The 13670-nt window shown below is 43.9% G+C and overlaps 2 protein-coding genes across 2 annotated transcripts in view; one reads left to right on the top strand and one right to left on the bottom strand.

Annotated features, from left to right (window-relative positions):
• The window catches only part of LOC126324953 (adenylosuccinate lyase), a 722118-nt gene that overhangs the window by 253076 nt on the left and 455372 nt on the right, over positions 1 to 13670 (bottom strand). The gene's annotated exons all lie outside the window — the stretch shown is intronic.
• LOC126325069 (uncharacterized) lies at positions 1213 to 13078 on the top strand. Its single transcript, XM_049995142.1, has 3 exons — positions 1213 to 1298; positions 6029 to 6184; positions 11388 to 13078. The coding sequence occupies exons 2-3, from the start codon at positions 6038 to 6040 to the stop codon at positions 11610 to 11612; spliced, it is 372 nt and encodes a 123-aa protein (XP_049851099.1). The 5' UTR covers positions 1213 to 1298; positions 6029 to 6037; the 3' UTR covers positions 11613 to 13078.

Below are 13670 nucleotides of genomic sequence, written 5' to 3'. Positions count from 1 at the left end.
TCCCGAATGTCTATCAGTAACATCTTTAGCGAAAGTTAAACGGAGATTTATTATAGCGAATGTCCACCAAATTACATTTTAAACCTTCGTCGATTCCGTGATCAACATCGAACCTTTCTTAATTTAATAACCGAATGAAAAATTGTACACTGTGCTATTTTTAGAGCTCCGTAGGTCGTCGCCAACAGAACAAGTTACACTTACGTATATATTTACATCACATGGTTTACCAACGGCGTGGAAATTCTCATTTGAAGCGTTTTACTTCGTAGCGAAACCGTTTCTACCACAGTGTGTATAGTACGTGCGAGAGTAGGTCTTTAAAAACTCTCTCTTCCGTGTGACAAGCATCTTCTCGGCTAGATTGGGTAAAAAACGCAGACTCTGCGGGAATTGTGTGTAAAAATGTCAAAATGATAGCAATTAAATTCTTTACCCCAGAAAGGATGGGAAGAACATTAGAGGGTTCAGCGCCCCAGCCGTAGCACCGCCACACTGCTACCTCGCTCTTCCCACAGAGACCGGTGCTCTTACATGAAGGATCTACAGTGAGTTCAAAATTCCAGTGATTATAAGCAAGAGAAGTTGCACAGGAAAACATGTAATAACGCACTCTTTCGCATACTTTTCAACAAGCCACAGACTCCTATATTTGTTGTCCGCAAGTGAATCTATACTGCGGTAGTCCAACATTTCCTCACAAAGGAATTTGCCCAACGCAGTCTTCCGCAAATACATCAGCACGTTAAAGCTGAAACGACAAGACAGTTATTTTCGATGTCTACAGCGTTGGTCTCGTTTCACACGTATCTCAACAGTGAACTGGTCTTTCACGTGTTTGTAAGTACCCTAAACGACAGCAGAATACCGTATCGAATCTCTCTTGCAAATTTTCACTAACGCATTCTCAAAACTTAGTTCGATGATGCAAGTCCTGACTTTAACACACGTAACTGTCTGAAGAGTTGTGACTACTTCGAAATAAAATTCTTTGCAGATACACTAGACTGTCAGACAGGAAGTTAGAGCCACAAACCGATCGCACAGCTTTCGGAAAAACTGAGTAAAACTGGAAGTGTACGGCATTCAGGGAGTCGCGCCGGTGCGATTGTGTCGGAGGCAGGGTCTAATCAGCGCGTGGTAGAGGCCTTGCCTCTGTTTAGCGACAGCTCAGCTCATTACCGGCACACAAACAAGGGCGGCGGCAGCGGGCCACAGACAACGCCCGGCAACGGTGGCGTGGCCGCGACATCCCCTCCCCGACTCCCCTGTGAGGCGCCGTTGTCTACAGTAACGAGGTAACGACTAAAACTTCCCCCAAGAGTATTAATCAGTAGGCATGCGACACCATGCGCACTTAATACATTACAAAACCCCGTGCATAAAAACAGAGTTTTCAGGTGTTAATACTCGTACCTCGGTTTCTACAGGTGACAAAAAAGCAGGGTCTGGATAGCCCCTTAGCTAGGGACCATCTGTATACCCAACAGAAGTATCCTTTTAGTGTCACTATCCTACAGTACAGGGTCAAATTATGGAATTACACACTTCCTCCTGCTTGGCAAATTTGGGCAAACTGCTTAGTTCTTTTAGCAGAGTGTAAGACAATGTCAACGAGGAAGAGTGAGTTGGCGACGGTGAGAAGAGAGGAAGGAATGAATGGATGAGACATTAGCTATAAGAGAGAGCAAGAGGGAGACAGTCACAGTCAGATGACACTGTAGTACTGGGATAAAACGAAGTGAACTGTGGCTGTGACACGGTAGACAATGATAGAGAGCCACTCTGAGGTGATAAGAGTGAGTTTCGCGAAATGAGTGAGTGAGAAAGAGCAATTGCAAGTGGACAGGTATGAGCGATGGACTAGATGGTGAGAGTGAGTTACAGTTACGGGAGCTTCTGGGAATTTGAGGTAAGGTGCATGTTGAAAAATGCGAGCATATTATCGTATTACAAAGGAACATATTCATGCTAGGAGCATTTTTCCGCTGGTATTACCTCGCTGTAATTCACCATTGTTACTTTCAGAAGACGCCCAATCGCCCCACTCAAAGCGCAATAGCCCTTCTTCATTATGTTTCTTCTTGCATTTCCCAAAAAAAGAGTCAAAATTTTCCCCCTGTAAACTAGATTTTCACTCTTGGAAGGAGAAACGTAACGCATGAGGATAATTTTATGAGAAAAGTATGTGCAAAACGTTTGGTTTAGAAGAAAACCTCGTGCGATACACACTTATGAGCAGCTGAGCTGCTCGTGTGACACTACCCTTTTCGCTCAGACGGTGGTGGCGAAACCACGTCCCGTCACCTTCTTTCGAACATCGAAAATGGTTGGGGCCCGTGGCAAAATACAATCGCTCAAAAAAATGGTTCAAGTGGCTCTGAGCACTATGGGACTTAACAGCTGCGATCATCAGTTCCCTAGAACTTAGAACTACTTAAACCTAACTAACGTAAGGACATCACACACATCAATGCACGAGGCAGGATTCGAACCTGCGACCGTAGCGGTCGCGCGCTTCCAGACAGAAGCGCCTAGAACCGCTCGACCACACCGGCATGTTATACCTCAATCGATTTTGCTAGCCCGATCAAATATCGGTGCTTCCATCAACATAGGAATAAATGTTCATCATGATAAAATGAATCAGATCTCGCACGGAATAAATTACATGTTCATTTTCCCAACGTGCTCATCGAGAGTAGAACGGTAGTCTAAAAGTATTCCTATGAACCCTCTGCCAAACACTTATGAGTGAATTGTATAACATTCATGAGGATCTAAAACAACATAATTTGCCGTGGTGAAAGGTGTTCTCTCTCTCTCTCTCTCTCTCTCTCTCTCTCTCTCTCTCTCTCTCTCTCTGTGTGTGTGTGTGTGTGTGTGTGTGTGTGTGTCTTACTCTCTCCTCACACAAAATCAGTCATGCTACCTCCAATTAAACTGGTCGTGACTTACGTCCTACATCGTTTTATGGCAGGAAATCCAGTTCTTCGAGCGCCTCTTCTATTTAGCTGCCTGTTTTCCCGCGATCGCCTTAGAACTACTCTTATAAGTTGTCTAATCAATAACAAAGAATCCACGAAGAATGATCCTTCATACTTATTTAACATGGGATAAAGAAAGGTCTAGCCATTCGCGCTATCGATGCTTAGTTTGAAGATATTAGCTACATCCCCAAGATTGGTCGCCTAAACCAAAGCCACAAAGAAAGTTCTATCCACTTGGAGAAGTTGCTGACGTTTGCGTCAATGTCCAAAGAGACTTTAATTTCATTCCATGCTTTCCCTCACTCCTCCGCAATCGTAATTACGTTTACACTTTCTATAGTGCGCGTATGGCGCCTCGGTGCAGATGTGCAGAGCGAGAGAGAGGGGGGGGGGGATGCAGGGAGGGAGGAGGCGGGGGAAGTATTGTGTGGCTGAGGTTTGCTTACTTTATTGTGGCACAGAGGTAGCAAACATTTCCCATGTCGCCAAGCTTCAAGCTTTACAAAGTGTTTCTGCAACAACAAAGAATTCTTCGCCTTTCTTGTACGGGCACATGGCAGTCTGTGGGAAAGCATTTATCGCTGTCCAGCGTTACTGACGTCAAGGTGTTCCGAGGAAGACTGAATGTCGCTGGCTGTCTGAAGCCAGTAGTGCCGGATGCGCAGAATAGTTCAGAACTGGGCCGCCATCCAATGTGAGGCGTACAATAACAACACTCCCTATCATGTGCAATAACTTCAGCAAGAGTAATACAGAGATCTTGGACCGTCTATCTACAACATCCAAATAATTAATGGAAAATCTCTTATAACGATGTGAAACAAATACTAACAAAGAGATAGAGGGGATGGCCAGTACTTACCTCAGCTCAGTACAGCCGATAGATACACAAACAACAACCGAAAATTTACGTTCCTAGCTTTCGGAATAAATGTTCCTTCATCAGGGAGGAGAGAGCGGAAAGAAAGGAAAGAAGGGAGAGTGGATTTAGTTACTCACAACCCAGGTTATGAAGCAACAGGGAAAGCAAAATAGGGAGGGTAGCAAGGATGGAGACATGGTTGTCAGAGGGAAGCCAAAGATATTCTACTGCAAGTGCTGTGCCAGCTTCAAACCAAAGAGGATGCATACAGAAGTAAAGAGGTATATAGTATAAAGATGTAGGATGAAAAGATGCATGAATGGCTACAGAGGAAAGGGAAAAAGGAGAAGACTGAAGAGTAAATGGGAGTGGGGTTGTTTAACGTAGGTTCAGTCCAGGGGGATGGCGGGATGAAAGAATATGCTGGAGTTCAAGTTCCCATCTCCGCAGTTCAGAGGGACTGGTGTTGGGTGGGAGAAGCCAAATGGCACATACGGTGTAGCAGGTTCCTAGGTCCCTAGAATTATGCTGGAGGGCATGCTCCGCTACTGGGTATTGGACATCTCCTAGGCGGACAGTTCGTCTGTGTCCGTTCATGCGCTCAGCCAGTTTAGTTGTTGCCATACCAATGTAAAAGGCTGTGCAGTGCAGGCATGTCAGCTGATAAATGACATGTGTAGTTTCACACGTGGCCCTGCCTTGAATTGTGTATGTTTTACCAGTAGCGGGGCTGGAGTAGGTGGTTGTGGGGGGGATGCAGGGGGCAGGTTTTGCAGCGGGTTCGGTTACAGGGGTAGGAACCGCTGGGTAGAGAAGGTAGTCTGGGAATATTGTAGGGTTTAACAAGGATGTTACGGAGGTTAGGGGGGCGATGAAAGGCAACTCTGGGTGGTGTGGGGAGAATTTTGTCAAGGGATGATCTCATTTCAGGCGTTGACTTGAGAAAGTCATATCCCTGGCGGAGTAATTTATTGATGTATTCGAGGCGAGGATAATATTGGGTGACAAGGGGGATGCTTCTATGTGGTCTGAGGGTAAGAACATTGTTGTTGGACGGGGAGGAATGTATTGCTCGGGAGATTTGTTTGTGGACAAGGTCTGCAGGATAGTTGCGGGAGAGGAAAGCACTGGTCAGGTTATTGGTGTAATTGTTGAGGGATTCGTCACTGGAGCAGATACGTTTGCCACGAATACCTAGACTGTAGGGAAGGGAGCGTTTGATGTGGAATGGATGGCAGCTATCAAAGTGAAGGTACTGTTGTTTGTTTGTGGGTTTGATATGGACAGAGGTGTGGATGTGAGCTTCAACAAGATGAAGGTCAACATCCAGGAAGGTGGCTTGGGTTTTGGAGAAGGACCAGGTGAAATTCAGATTCGAAAAGGAGCTGAGGTTATGGAGGAAATTAAAGTTTCTTCACCATGAGTCCAGACCACAAAGATGTCATCTATAAACCTATACCAGGCCAGGGGAAGCAGCTGTTGGGTCTTCAGGAAAGCCTCCTCCATACGGCCCACGGAAACTCGCGGAAACATTACAGTGGAAATACGTTTACTGAAGATAAACACAACTACTGACATTACTTCAAACGGTTCAAATGGCTCTGAGCACTATGGGACTTAACTTCTGAGGTTATCAGTCCCCTAGAACTTAGAACTACTTAAACCTAACTAACCTAAGGACATCACACACACCCATGCCCGAGGCAGGATTCGAACCTGCGACCGTAGCTGTCGCCCGGTTCCAGACTGTAGCGCCTAGAACCGCTCGGCCGCCCCGGCCGGCACTGACGTAACTTCGCACGTCTGAGATGAAGGTGCGTGAGCTGCAATCAGTGGAAGATCCTGGAAGTAGTGCACGACGATTAGAAGCAGAGAAAGGGGGCGAGTCTTCCCTTTTTGTCTGGGCCGTACGTCATGGGCAACAGTTGTAGTTTAAAGAGTGAGTGATTTCTTAAGCCGAAAGGCAGAGGGATGCAATGCCATGGACGGATGTCACGTTAGGCCCTCACAGAGTATATGTATTCGGGCCCATATTTATTGTCCTTGTATGGCCTGTTACGTAATACCATGCAAAAGCAGAACACCGTTGGAGGTAAAGCTAAAAAAAAAAAGTCCGAGCCTGGTGCTGGACTTCAATGACAGGTTTGTATTGGACAACTCTCGTGTTTGTGTGCAGGTGCTGAGCATGGTGTGCCAGGCGCTGGCGGTGCACACGCTGCCGGGGAACATGTCGACGGGCGTGCTGCAGCACATCACGTACGGCGGCTACATCATCATCGTCACCGTCACCCTCATCGGACTCTCCACCAACGAGCGCATACCGCGCAAAATCGTGAGTGCCCGCGCACGCACCAGCACGTCACCTCATACACTAACTTGTATTTTATTTAAAGTCTTAAGAACAGTGTGAAGAGTTCTCGTTGATCGTATTAATTATTCTAAACAAAATAAATTTTAGAGCACGTAACTTCTTTGAATATAACCGACATATTCCTTTACAAATCACGGCGTCGGTTATGTCGTTGAAAAAAAAAAAAAGATCTTGCAAATGAACTCATTGTATCGGTTACTCTGTTGCAGTCGCTTTGGGAAGCCATCCATCACTTTTTCGAGAAATGCCGTTCTCATTGTTCTCAAGATATTGTAGAATATGCGATTTTACGTCGCAGATGTTGCCCAACGACGAGAGAAAGTTTTTCTTCAGCTTTCGCCTGAAGAAGTAAAAACAGGTAGTGAGATGAAGAACTAAGCAATGGACATCCCCAAAACTTTAAGGAAAATACGTGGAATGTACCAATGCTCTAACCAGCCTTATTAGTTGCCGTCTAGCTTGTTGTAACTTCGATTTTCAAAATCTATTGGTGTTTAAATTTTGGGGTAAAAAATTCTCAAACTATTACTATGGACCGCGCTGCTTAGTTTATACGGCGAGTTCACCATTCCCTGTATCAAAACCGTTTGCACTGATAATACCTACAGTACGCTCCCTACCTCACACTACGACGTTTGCAATCACCTTTCGTGGATACAACTACAGCCTCGTCCATACAAACTAATTTTCTAAGACAGGGACAAGGAGAAACGGTCCCATCGGTCATCAGAATACAGTTACTAACAGTAGATTAATCTGAAGCATTTGAAGCAGAGTCCGGAAAGTATTCGTAGTTATAACATCTAATAAGAAAAGAGAATTTTATTTCTGATGTCTAAATAACAGCCAAAGAAAAATATCGTTTAAAATGGGCGTATTAACGATTATACACACTTACGTGGCCTGCAGAAAAGGACTAGGATAAAACTATGTCATTCCCTGAAATATTTGTTGTATGGCTGTCTTGGCCTTTCACAACAGCGTTATCCCCCTAAGATGTACGTACAAAACTTTTAAATAGTGGTCAACAGGAGTTTATACCATTTCTGTCCAAAGTCCTTGAGCCACACTGGAGGGAGGTAGCTGGAGCCTAGATTTTTTCCCCTTACAAATTTTAATAGGTTGTGTTATTTCATCCTAGTGATCAAAACCAATGTTAGATGTTTAGAAGCGTGACAATACGGGGTAATAATGTTGCTAAATGCAATCATTTATTCGGAACAATTTCTGCTTCATTGAAAGAAGAGAGACATCTTGGAAAGTGTCGTGGATCTTATCATTTATCTCTCTTGACATTAACATACTGGAAAACTGTCTTTTTCCGTTTGGAGCGAATATGTGACTTGTTCCATTCGCTAGGGCATTCAATTTTAGCCACGCCGTTTATTATTCCGAGTTTGATTCTTGTATAGGTTGTGTTGCCATTGACTGTTGAAGTTACTTTTGTGTTTTCAAAGAGTGTTTACACGCTTGTTTATTTCGTCACTTCCATGAACACATTACGTTCCTCTGAAGCAATTACAGATTCCCCATCATCAAGGATATATCATCCCTTAGGCACCCTATTTACATTTGTTCTTCTACGGCCCAATCTTCAACAGACTGACCAGAGCCATCTTCAATATCGTACGCCACTCCTGAATATCATTCGCCATGCAACTATAGATGAGTGTTGAGAATATATTCCTAGTAATATTTCTGTCCTGATCTGAAAAGGTTCAGAAAATCATTCTTGGAAGTTTCCTCTGTACTTCTTCGTGGTTAAAATTACCATTATTATTGCTCTTTTCATCGACTACCATTTCTGTACGAAGTTACGGTAATACAACAGGAAGTACCAACTGTTTGCTCTTAGTAAATTCAAGAGATACATTATTTTATTGATATAAAACATATCGGATACAAAATTGAACCTCAATTTATTTCTCTGCGTAACCATCTCCGTTACTTAAACATTTGTCGCGTATGTCCAAGAGCTTTACAATTCTAGTGTCATAGTCAGCTGTCGGCGGCTATCCATTAAGCAAGATGGTCACTGCGTTCTTCACCTCGCATCGTTTCCAAAACGTCTCTCACTCATGGATCTTCGTAAGAAGGAAAAAAATTGTAGAAGCAGTGTTCTAGCCGTAGGGTTAGTGGTCAACAGTTTTCTTTTCGCATTCACCGAGCAGTGATGTAAGGACGGGCATTGTGCACAGTACTTCGGGAAGGCACGCCACGCCTACGATCGTTGTAGTTTTCTAAGGGAGTCACAGTGTCGATCTGCGCTGAGAGTAATGCCCTTTGGCAAGAAATCCACCCCGAGAAAACCCTTACTATAAAAAGATAATAAATAAAAACAAAAAGAACGTTGGCACGACTGTTCGTGTTAAGCGTGATTGTTCGCATTTTAGTGGTTTTCTAGGTGGTGAGAGTGCACGAAATCTGAGTGATTGGCGGTTAGACTCGGGGTGAAACGAGACACCTACTGCTCAACACTAGCAACAATATGATCGAGGAAAGTGTTTTCACTAGCTGAGTTCCTGTTCGGGTCGGAGATCGTCTTCATTCGGAGATACTACATTCAACCTCAACGCACATGTCGCTGAAGGCCGTCAAATGGAATGTCCTGCACCAGGCGACCGAGAAATTCCGCCAATAATGCCACACGATTGTTTCATTTTTTCATCTAGTGATAGAGCGTAAAAAATACCAGTGCTGTAGTCAATATCTGTTTCACATGTTGATCACTCAGTTGCTGGGATCCCATAGACCACCAGTTTTGATATAGCCAAAATATTCGGAAACAGTTTCACCAACAAGAAGAACTAGAAACATTTTGGTTAGAAAAATGTGTATCTCGTCTAGGTTTATGCGTCTTTCTTGCAGTGTTCAGTTCTACACGTGATTTTTCAATCTTCTGTGATGAATGAATCCATTGTTGAAACTTGCTCATAACCCTTCCGTTCATAGCTGCTGCACCATACACTGTAGGTGGCTGACTTCCAAGAATTCAAAAATGGACATTTTTAATTGGCACTCTTAAGATCCGATGCCGAGGGAACTATTTAGCCTTCTACCGAAGCCTTATATCAACCTGCACAGCGAAAACGGACAATTGGCTGTTGCTTCCAGGGCTACCCTCGTAATAACAATGATTATTAAGTAAGTCAGTGAAACTGCCCTCGACCTCAATGTTCGTTTCAACAGAATAGTGTTTTATCGATCATACTGATATTGCAAGCCTTATTCCTCCGATCTCAGAAGCGACTTACACTATCTGACCAACAATACCAGTCCAACATTATCCCGGCACCCCTAGATAATGCGGAATTGGCCAGTAGATTTCAACTCTAGGCGCACTCGCCAGTATAAAAGGAGGCGGGAAGTAATGTATTGTCAGTACACACTCAGTACGAACAGAAAGGATCGGTCAGGAGACTTTCGAACGTGGATTGATCACGACAGTAACAAACCCATCATGCACCTTTAAACCTTCCAGAGCTGCCCAAGTCAACAGTGGGTGATGTGAGCGTGAAGCGAAAAGGGGAAGGAACAGCCACAGTTAAACAAGACCAGGCAGACCTCATGTGCTGAAGGACAGGGACCGTAAAGCATTGCGGAGGGCGATGGTAAAAAATCGCATAAGACAAGAGGAAGGAATCAGTCATGAGTTCCAAAGCGTTGCCAACAGTCCAGCTAGAAAGATGATTGCGTAGGAAGTTAAAAAGAACCGTGGTCGAGCAGCTCCTCATAAGCCAAACATTTCTGTGGTCAGTGCTAAATGAAGCATGAGGTGGTGTAAAGAGAGACGTCTCTTGGTAGTGAATGCCTGGACACGAGTACTTTGGGCTGATGAATCACGCTATATCCTGTGGCAATCCGACAGAAGAGTCTGGAGAAACGAATGCCTGGCGAACGTGGCTGCTATCATGTGTGATGCCAACAGTGAAGTGCAAAGGAGGTACTGTTACGGTTCGGCGGTGTTTTTCGTGGTTAGGGACAGATCCCATTATTGCGCCAAATGCTGAAGTACACGAACACAGTTTACTGCATTGTGTACTGAATACAGTAGCGAAGAACTAGGAGACAATGATTGAGTGTATCAGCACTGTAATGTGCCCTGTGAACATCATCATATATGTGGCAATGGTTTATGGTTAATAATAACATACCTGAAACGGACTGCCCTACCCAGCGTCCTGACATGAACCCAATGGAACAGCTTTGGGATGAGTCGACTTCGCTCCAAACCTCAGTCTCCAACATCACTACCTTCCATGACTTAAGGAGACTGGGCAGCTGTTCCCTTCCATACGTTCAGACACATCACTGACAGAATCCCCAGCATAGTTTTAAGCCTTTACACAGGGTGATTTAGCTGCCCCTCCAGAAACCACACGCGAGACATTCATATTCTCTAGCTCGTGAAGTGCAGAATATTAGTCCTACATAAAAATTGAAGAGGGTCGTTTTGTAATTTAATGTAGTTAAATACTGTACAGTGACACGTTTCCACCTGAGGCTACAGTTTTCGAGTTATTCAAGAAAACTTACAAAAGTGACCTCCAAAAGAGTTTTTCTCCAATAACTCGCCGGTCGCTGTGGCCGAGCGGCTCTAAGTGCTTCAGTCCGGAACAGCGCTGCTTCTGCGGTCGCAGGTTCGAATCCTGCCTCGGGCATGGATGTCTGTGATGTCCTTAGGTTAGTTAGGTTGAAGTAGCTTTAAGTCTAGGGAACTGATGACCTCAGATGTTAAGTCCCATACTGCTTAGAGCCATTTGAACAATTTTTTTCAATAATTTGAAAACTGTAGCCGCCAGAGAAAACGTATCACAGCTCAAAATTTAACTACATTAAATTCCATATAAAAAGATGGTGTTCATTGTTTCTGTAAGGCTAACAGCTTCCACGTAGCTAGCGAGAGAATATGAGCTTCTCGCGTACTTTTTGAAGGCGTTGCGAACTGCATAAAACCCATTGCTAGGGGCAGCTGAATCACCCTGTGTAGGCGAAGGATAGAGACACCCCATATTAATGTCCACGAATGATTGTCCGCACACTTTTGACCAGTTGTGTATTCAAAACTATGGGACTTGCTGCTTATGACGGTTGGTGTCATTATAGCGTTTCCGACAGCTGGCTGGACACTGTCACGTGCTGACTTGCCCTCTGCTGCCTGCAGGACATGGTCTACTCGCTGACTGGCGCCACGCTGCAGATGGCCGCGGGCAGCAACCTGATCGACAAGGTGCGCAGGATCCACAGCTGGCCGCCGCTGTACTACAACGGCCGCGCCTGCGGGCTCGCCTGCGGGTCGCTCGCCATCATCAACTCCGCCTTCTTCCTGATCGACTTCATCATCCCCTTCTTCGACCTGGATGACGACGAGGACGACTACTACTACTGAGCAGCGGCTGGTCGCTCTCAAGTGAACGGCCAGATGCGCGCCATTCCGGCCTCGGCGCCCGTGCGGTTATCGTGGCAAACTGCCAACTCAACTGGAACATCTAGTGTTAAGCTCAAAGTATACAACAGTCAAAGATTACCAAGCGAAAATGTGTTTTATTACCCTGCGTCGGTTTACAGAGCTATTGCAGGAACACTTCCTCGAATGAAACAGGTCTTTCTCGACAAAAAAATTGGAATCACACATGGTTAACATGTAGCATCGCTTGGTGAATTCCTAAATGCAGAAATTAAAATCAAAACACTACTTATAGTTAAAGATAAAAAGAAAAGAAGTGGAAGCAGAAGATAATTGACAACTTACATGATTTGCGTAGCTAACACAGCTATCATTGTTGATAAAAAATTAACGCAGAGACAGCTCCAAACATGATGGCGTAGGCGCATCCTTCTCGTTGTAGACGGACACACTCGCAGGAAAGCAGTTTCACGAATGAGTTTCTAGGCTCAAACAATGCTGACTAAAGCGCGTTTCAGTCCAACGACAAATTTCATATGCGCGTTGATGTTAGACCACCTTCCGTCTTCTCTGAACGGTTCCATTTACGTGAGGGTGCTGTTTCAAAACACAGGCTGCGAATCACTGTTCTGGCAAGAAAAATAGTTTTTTTACTTCTCGTCGGTCTTTCAAGCATAACATAAAATAACGCCACTCGTTTTACAAAAAAGCGCAACAATAGCCCATCAAATATGATTATCATTTAGCAGAAGAGTAAAAAAAAATTCTCGTACTAAATTCCGGAAGTCTTTACGTGTCGAATTCGACGGTCTACCGTGCTACTCAACACTCCCGTCATAATAACTTTAAAAAACTGTTTTTTTTCTCTTCTCGCAGGCCTTTTTACACACATTTCATTATAAGTCAAAAGTGATCTGTTTCGAATGTGTTAATGAACTGATAATATTTGACTAAGAAATTTGCATTGTTATCTGAACGTTATTGTTGGTTCTGTAAATTCAATTAAAAAATATAAATTAAGCAGCAGTAATTCACTGACCTCGATTGTAGCTTCATTTTAGTGGTGATTTCAGTTTACAGAAGATCTATCCACTTATATTGAAAAATTATAGATAGAATAAACGACTTTACACTTTATAGAACTTTTATGACCAGCACTCACCACGGGCATAGCAAACAGTATGACGTACTTTCTTGTAGAGTCGTACGGATGTCTGTCTGTGAACGTAACATTGTAGTTGTACTGTATTTTATCGGGGCGGAGAACCCAAACTACCGCCCACTACTTGACAGAAATATTAAGAAAAGCGCGAATCTAACAGCTAATTTTGCTGAAATGTTCTGATAGTAGAATACACGGCCGAGAACGCACTAGGCACAGGTACAGGGAAATTCAGGAGATGACCAACCTTGAAACCCAACAACAGTCCTTCTGAATAATGTTAAGATTTAATAATTCACAGTGTTTATATCCCGAAATTTTCGATGTTTATCTGTAGCATGCACTTACGCTTTTTTTATTCCGAAAAACGTCACTGGTGGAGGTTTTCTGAAAACGCATACATTTTCATTACCATCTGTTCCTCTCTCACAAAAAGTAACATGTACGCCGCATTCTTACAGATCACAGCAACATTATATTCACTCGTAGGTGCACTGTTACTAATAAATATAGGCTTTCAGCTTTGAGACAATAACGTGGTAGCTCCTCCTGGTCTTAAAATAGGTTTATCTTTTCATGTCATAGAATCAAGAAACCAGCATTCTGATTACATATACGTTCTTAATCAGGAGACTACAATACGGTTTGGGTAGAGGAGACCTGTTACCTCTCGTATCTGCCTCGTTCCCTTTCCACTCATGGTTGGAGATGTGGATAAAGCGAGTGCTGTAGGCGGCCAAATGCATCTTTCCCCTCTAAGTTTATCAGATACGTACATGAATGTGGTGAGTAATTGTATAGTCTTTGACTAGGTCCAAGCAATAACTTCGGATTAAAATAACATTTAACCCAACGTTCCTCAACGCCCTTCTTGTAAA

Source organism: Schistocerca gregaria, chromosome 2, assembly GCF_023897955.1.
Source record: "Schistocerca gregaria isolate iqSchGreg1 chromosome 2, iqSchGreg1.2, whole genome shotgun sequence".
Taxonomy (NCBI): Eukaryota; Metazoa; Arthropoda; class Insecta; order Orthoptera; family Acrididae; genus Schistocerca; species Schistocerca gregaria.
This window is presented reverse-complemented; position numbering and strand designations above follow the sequence as displayed.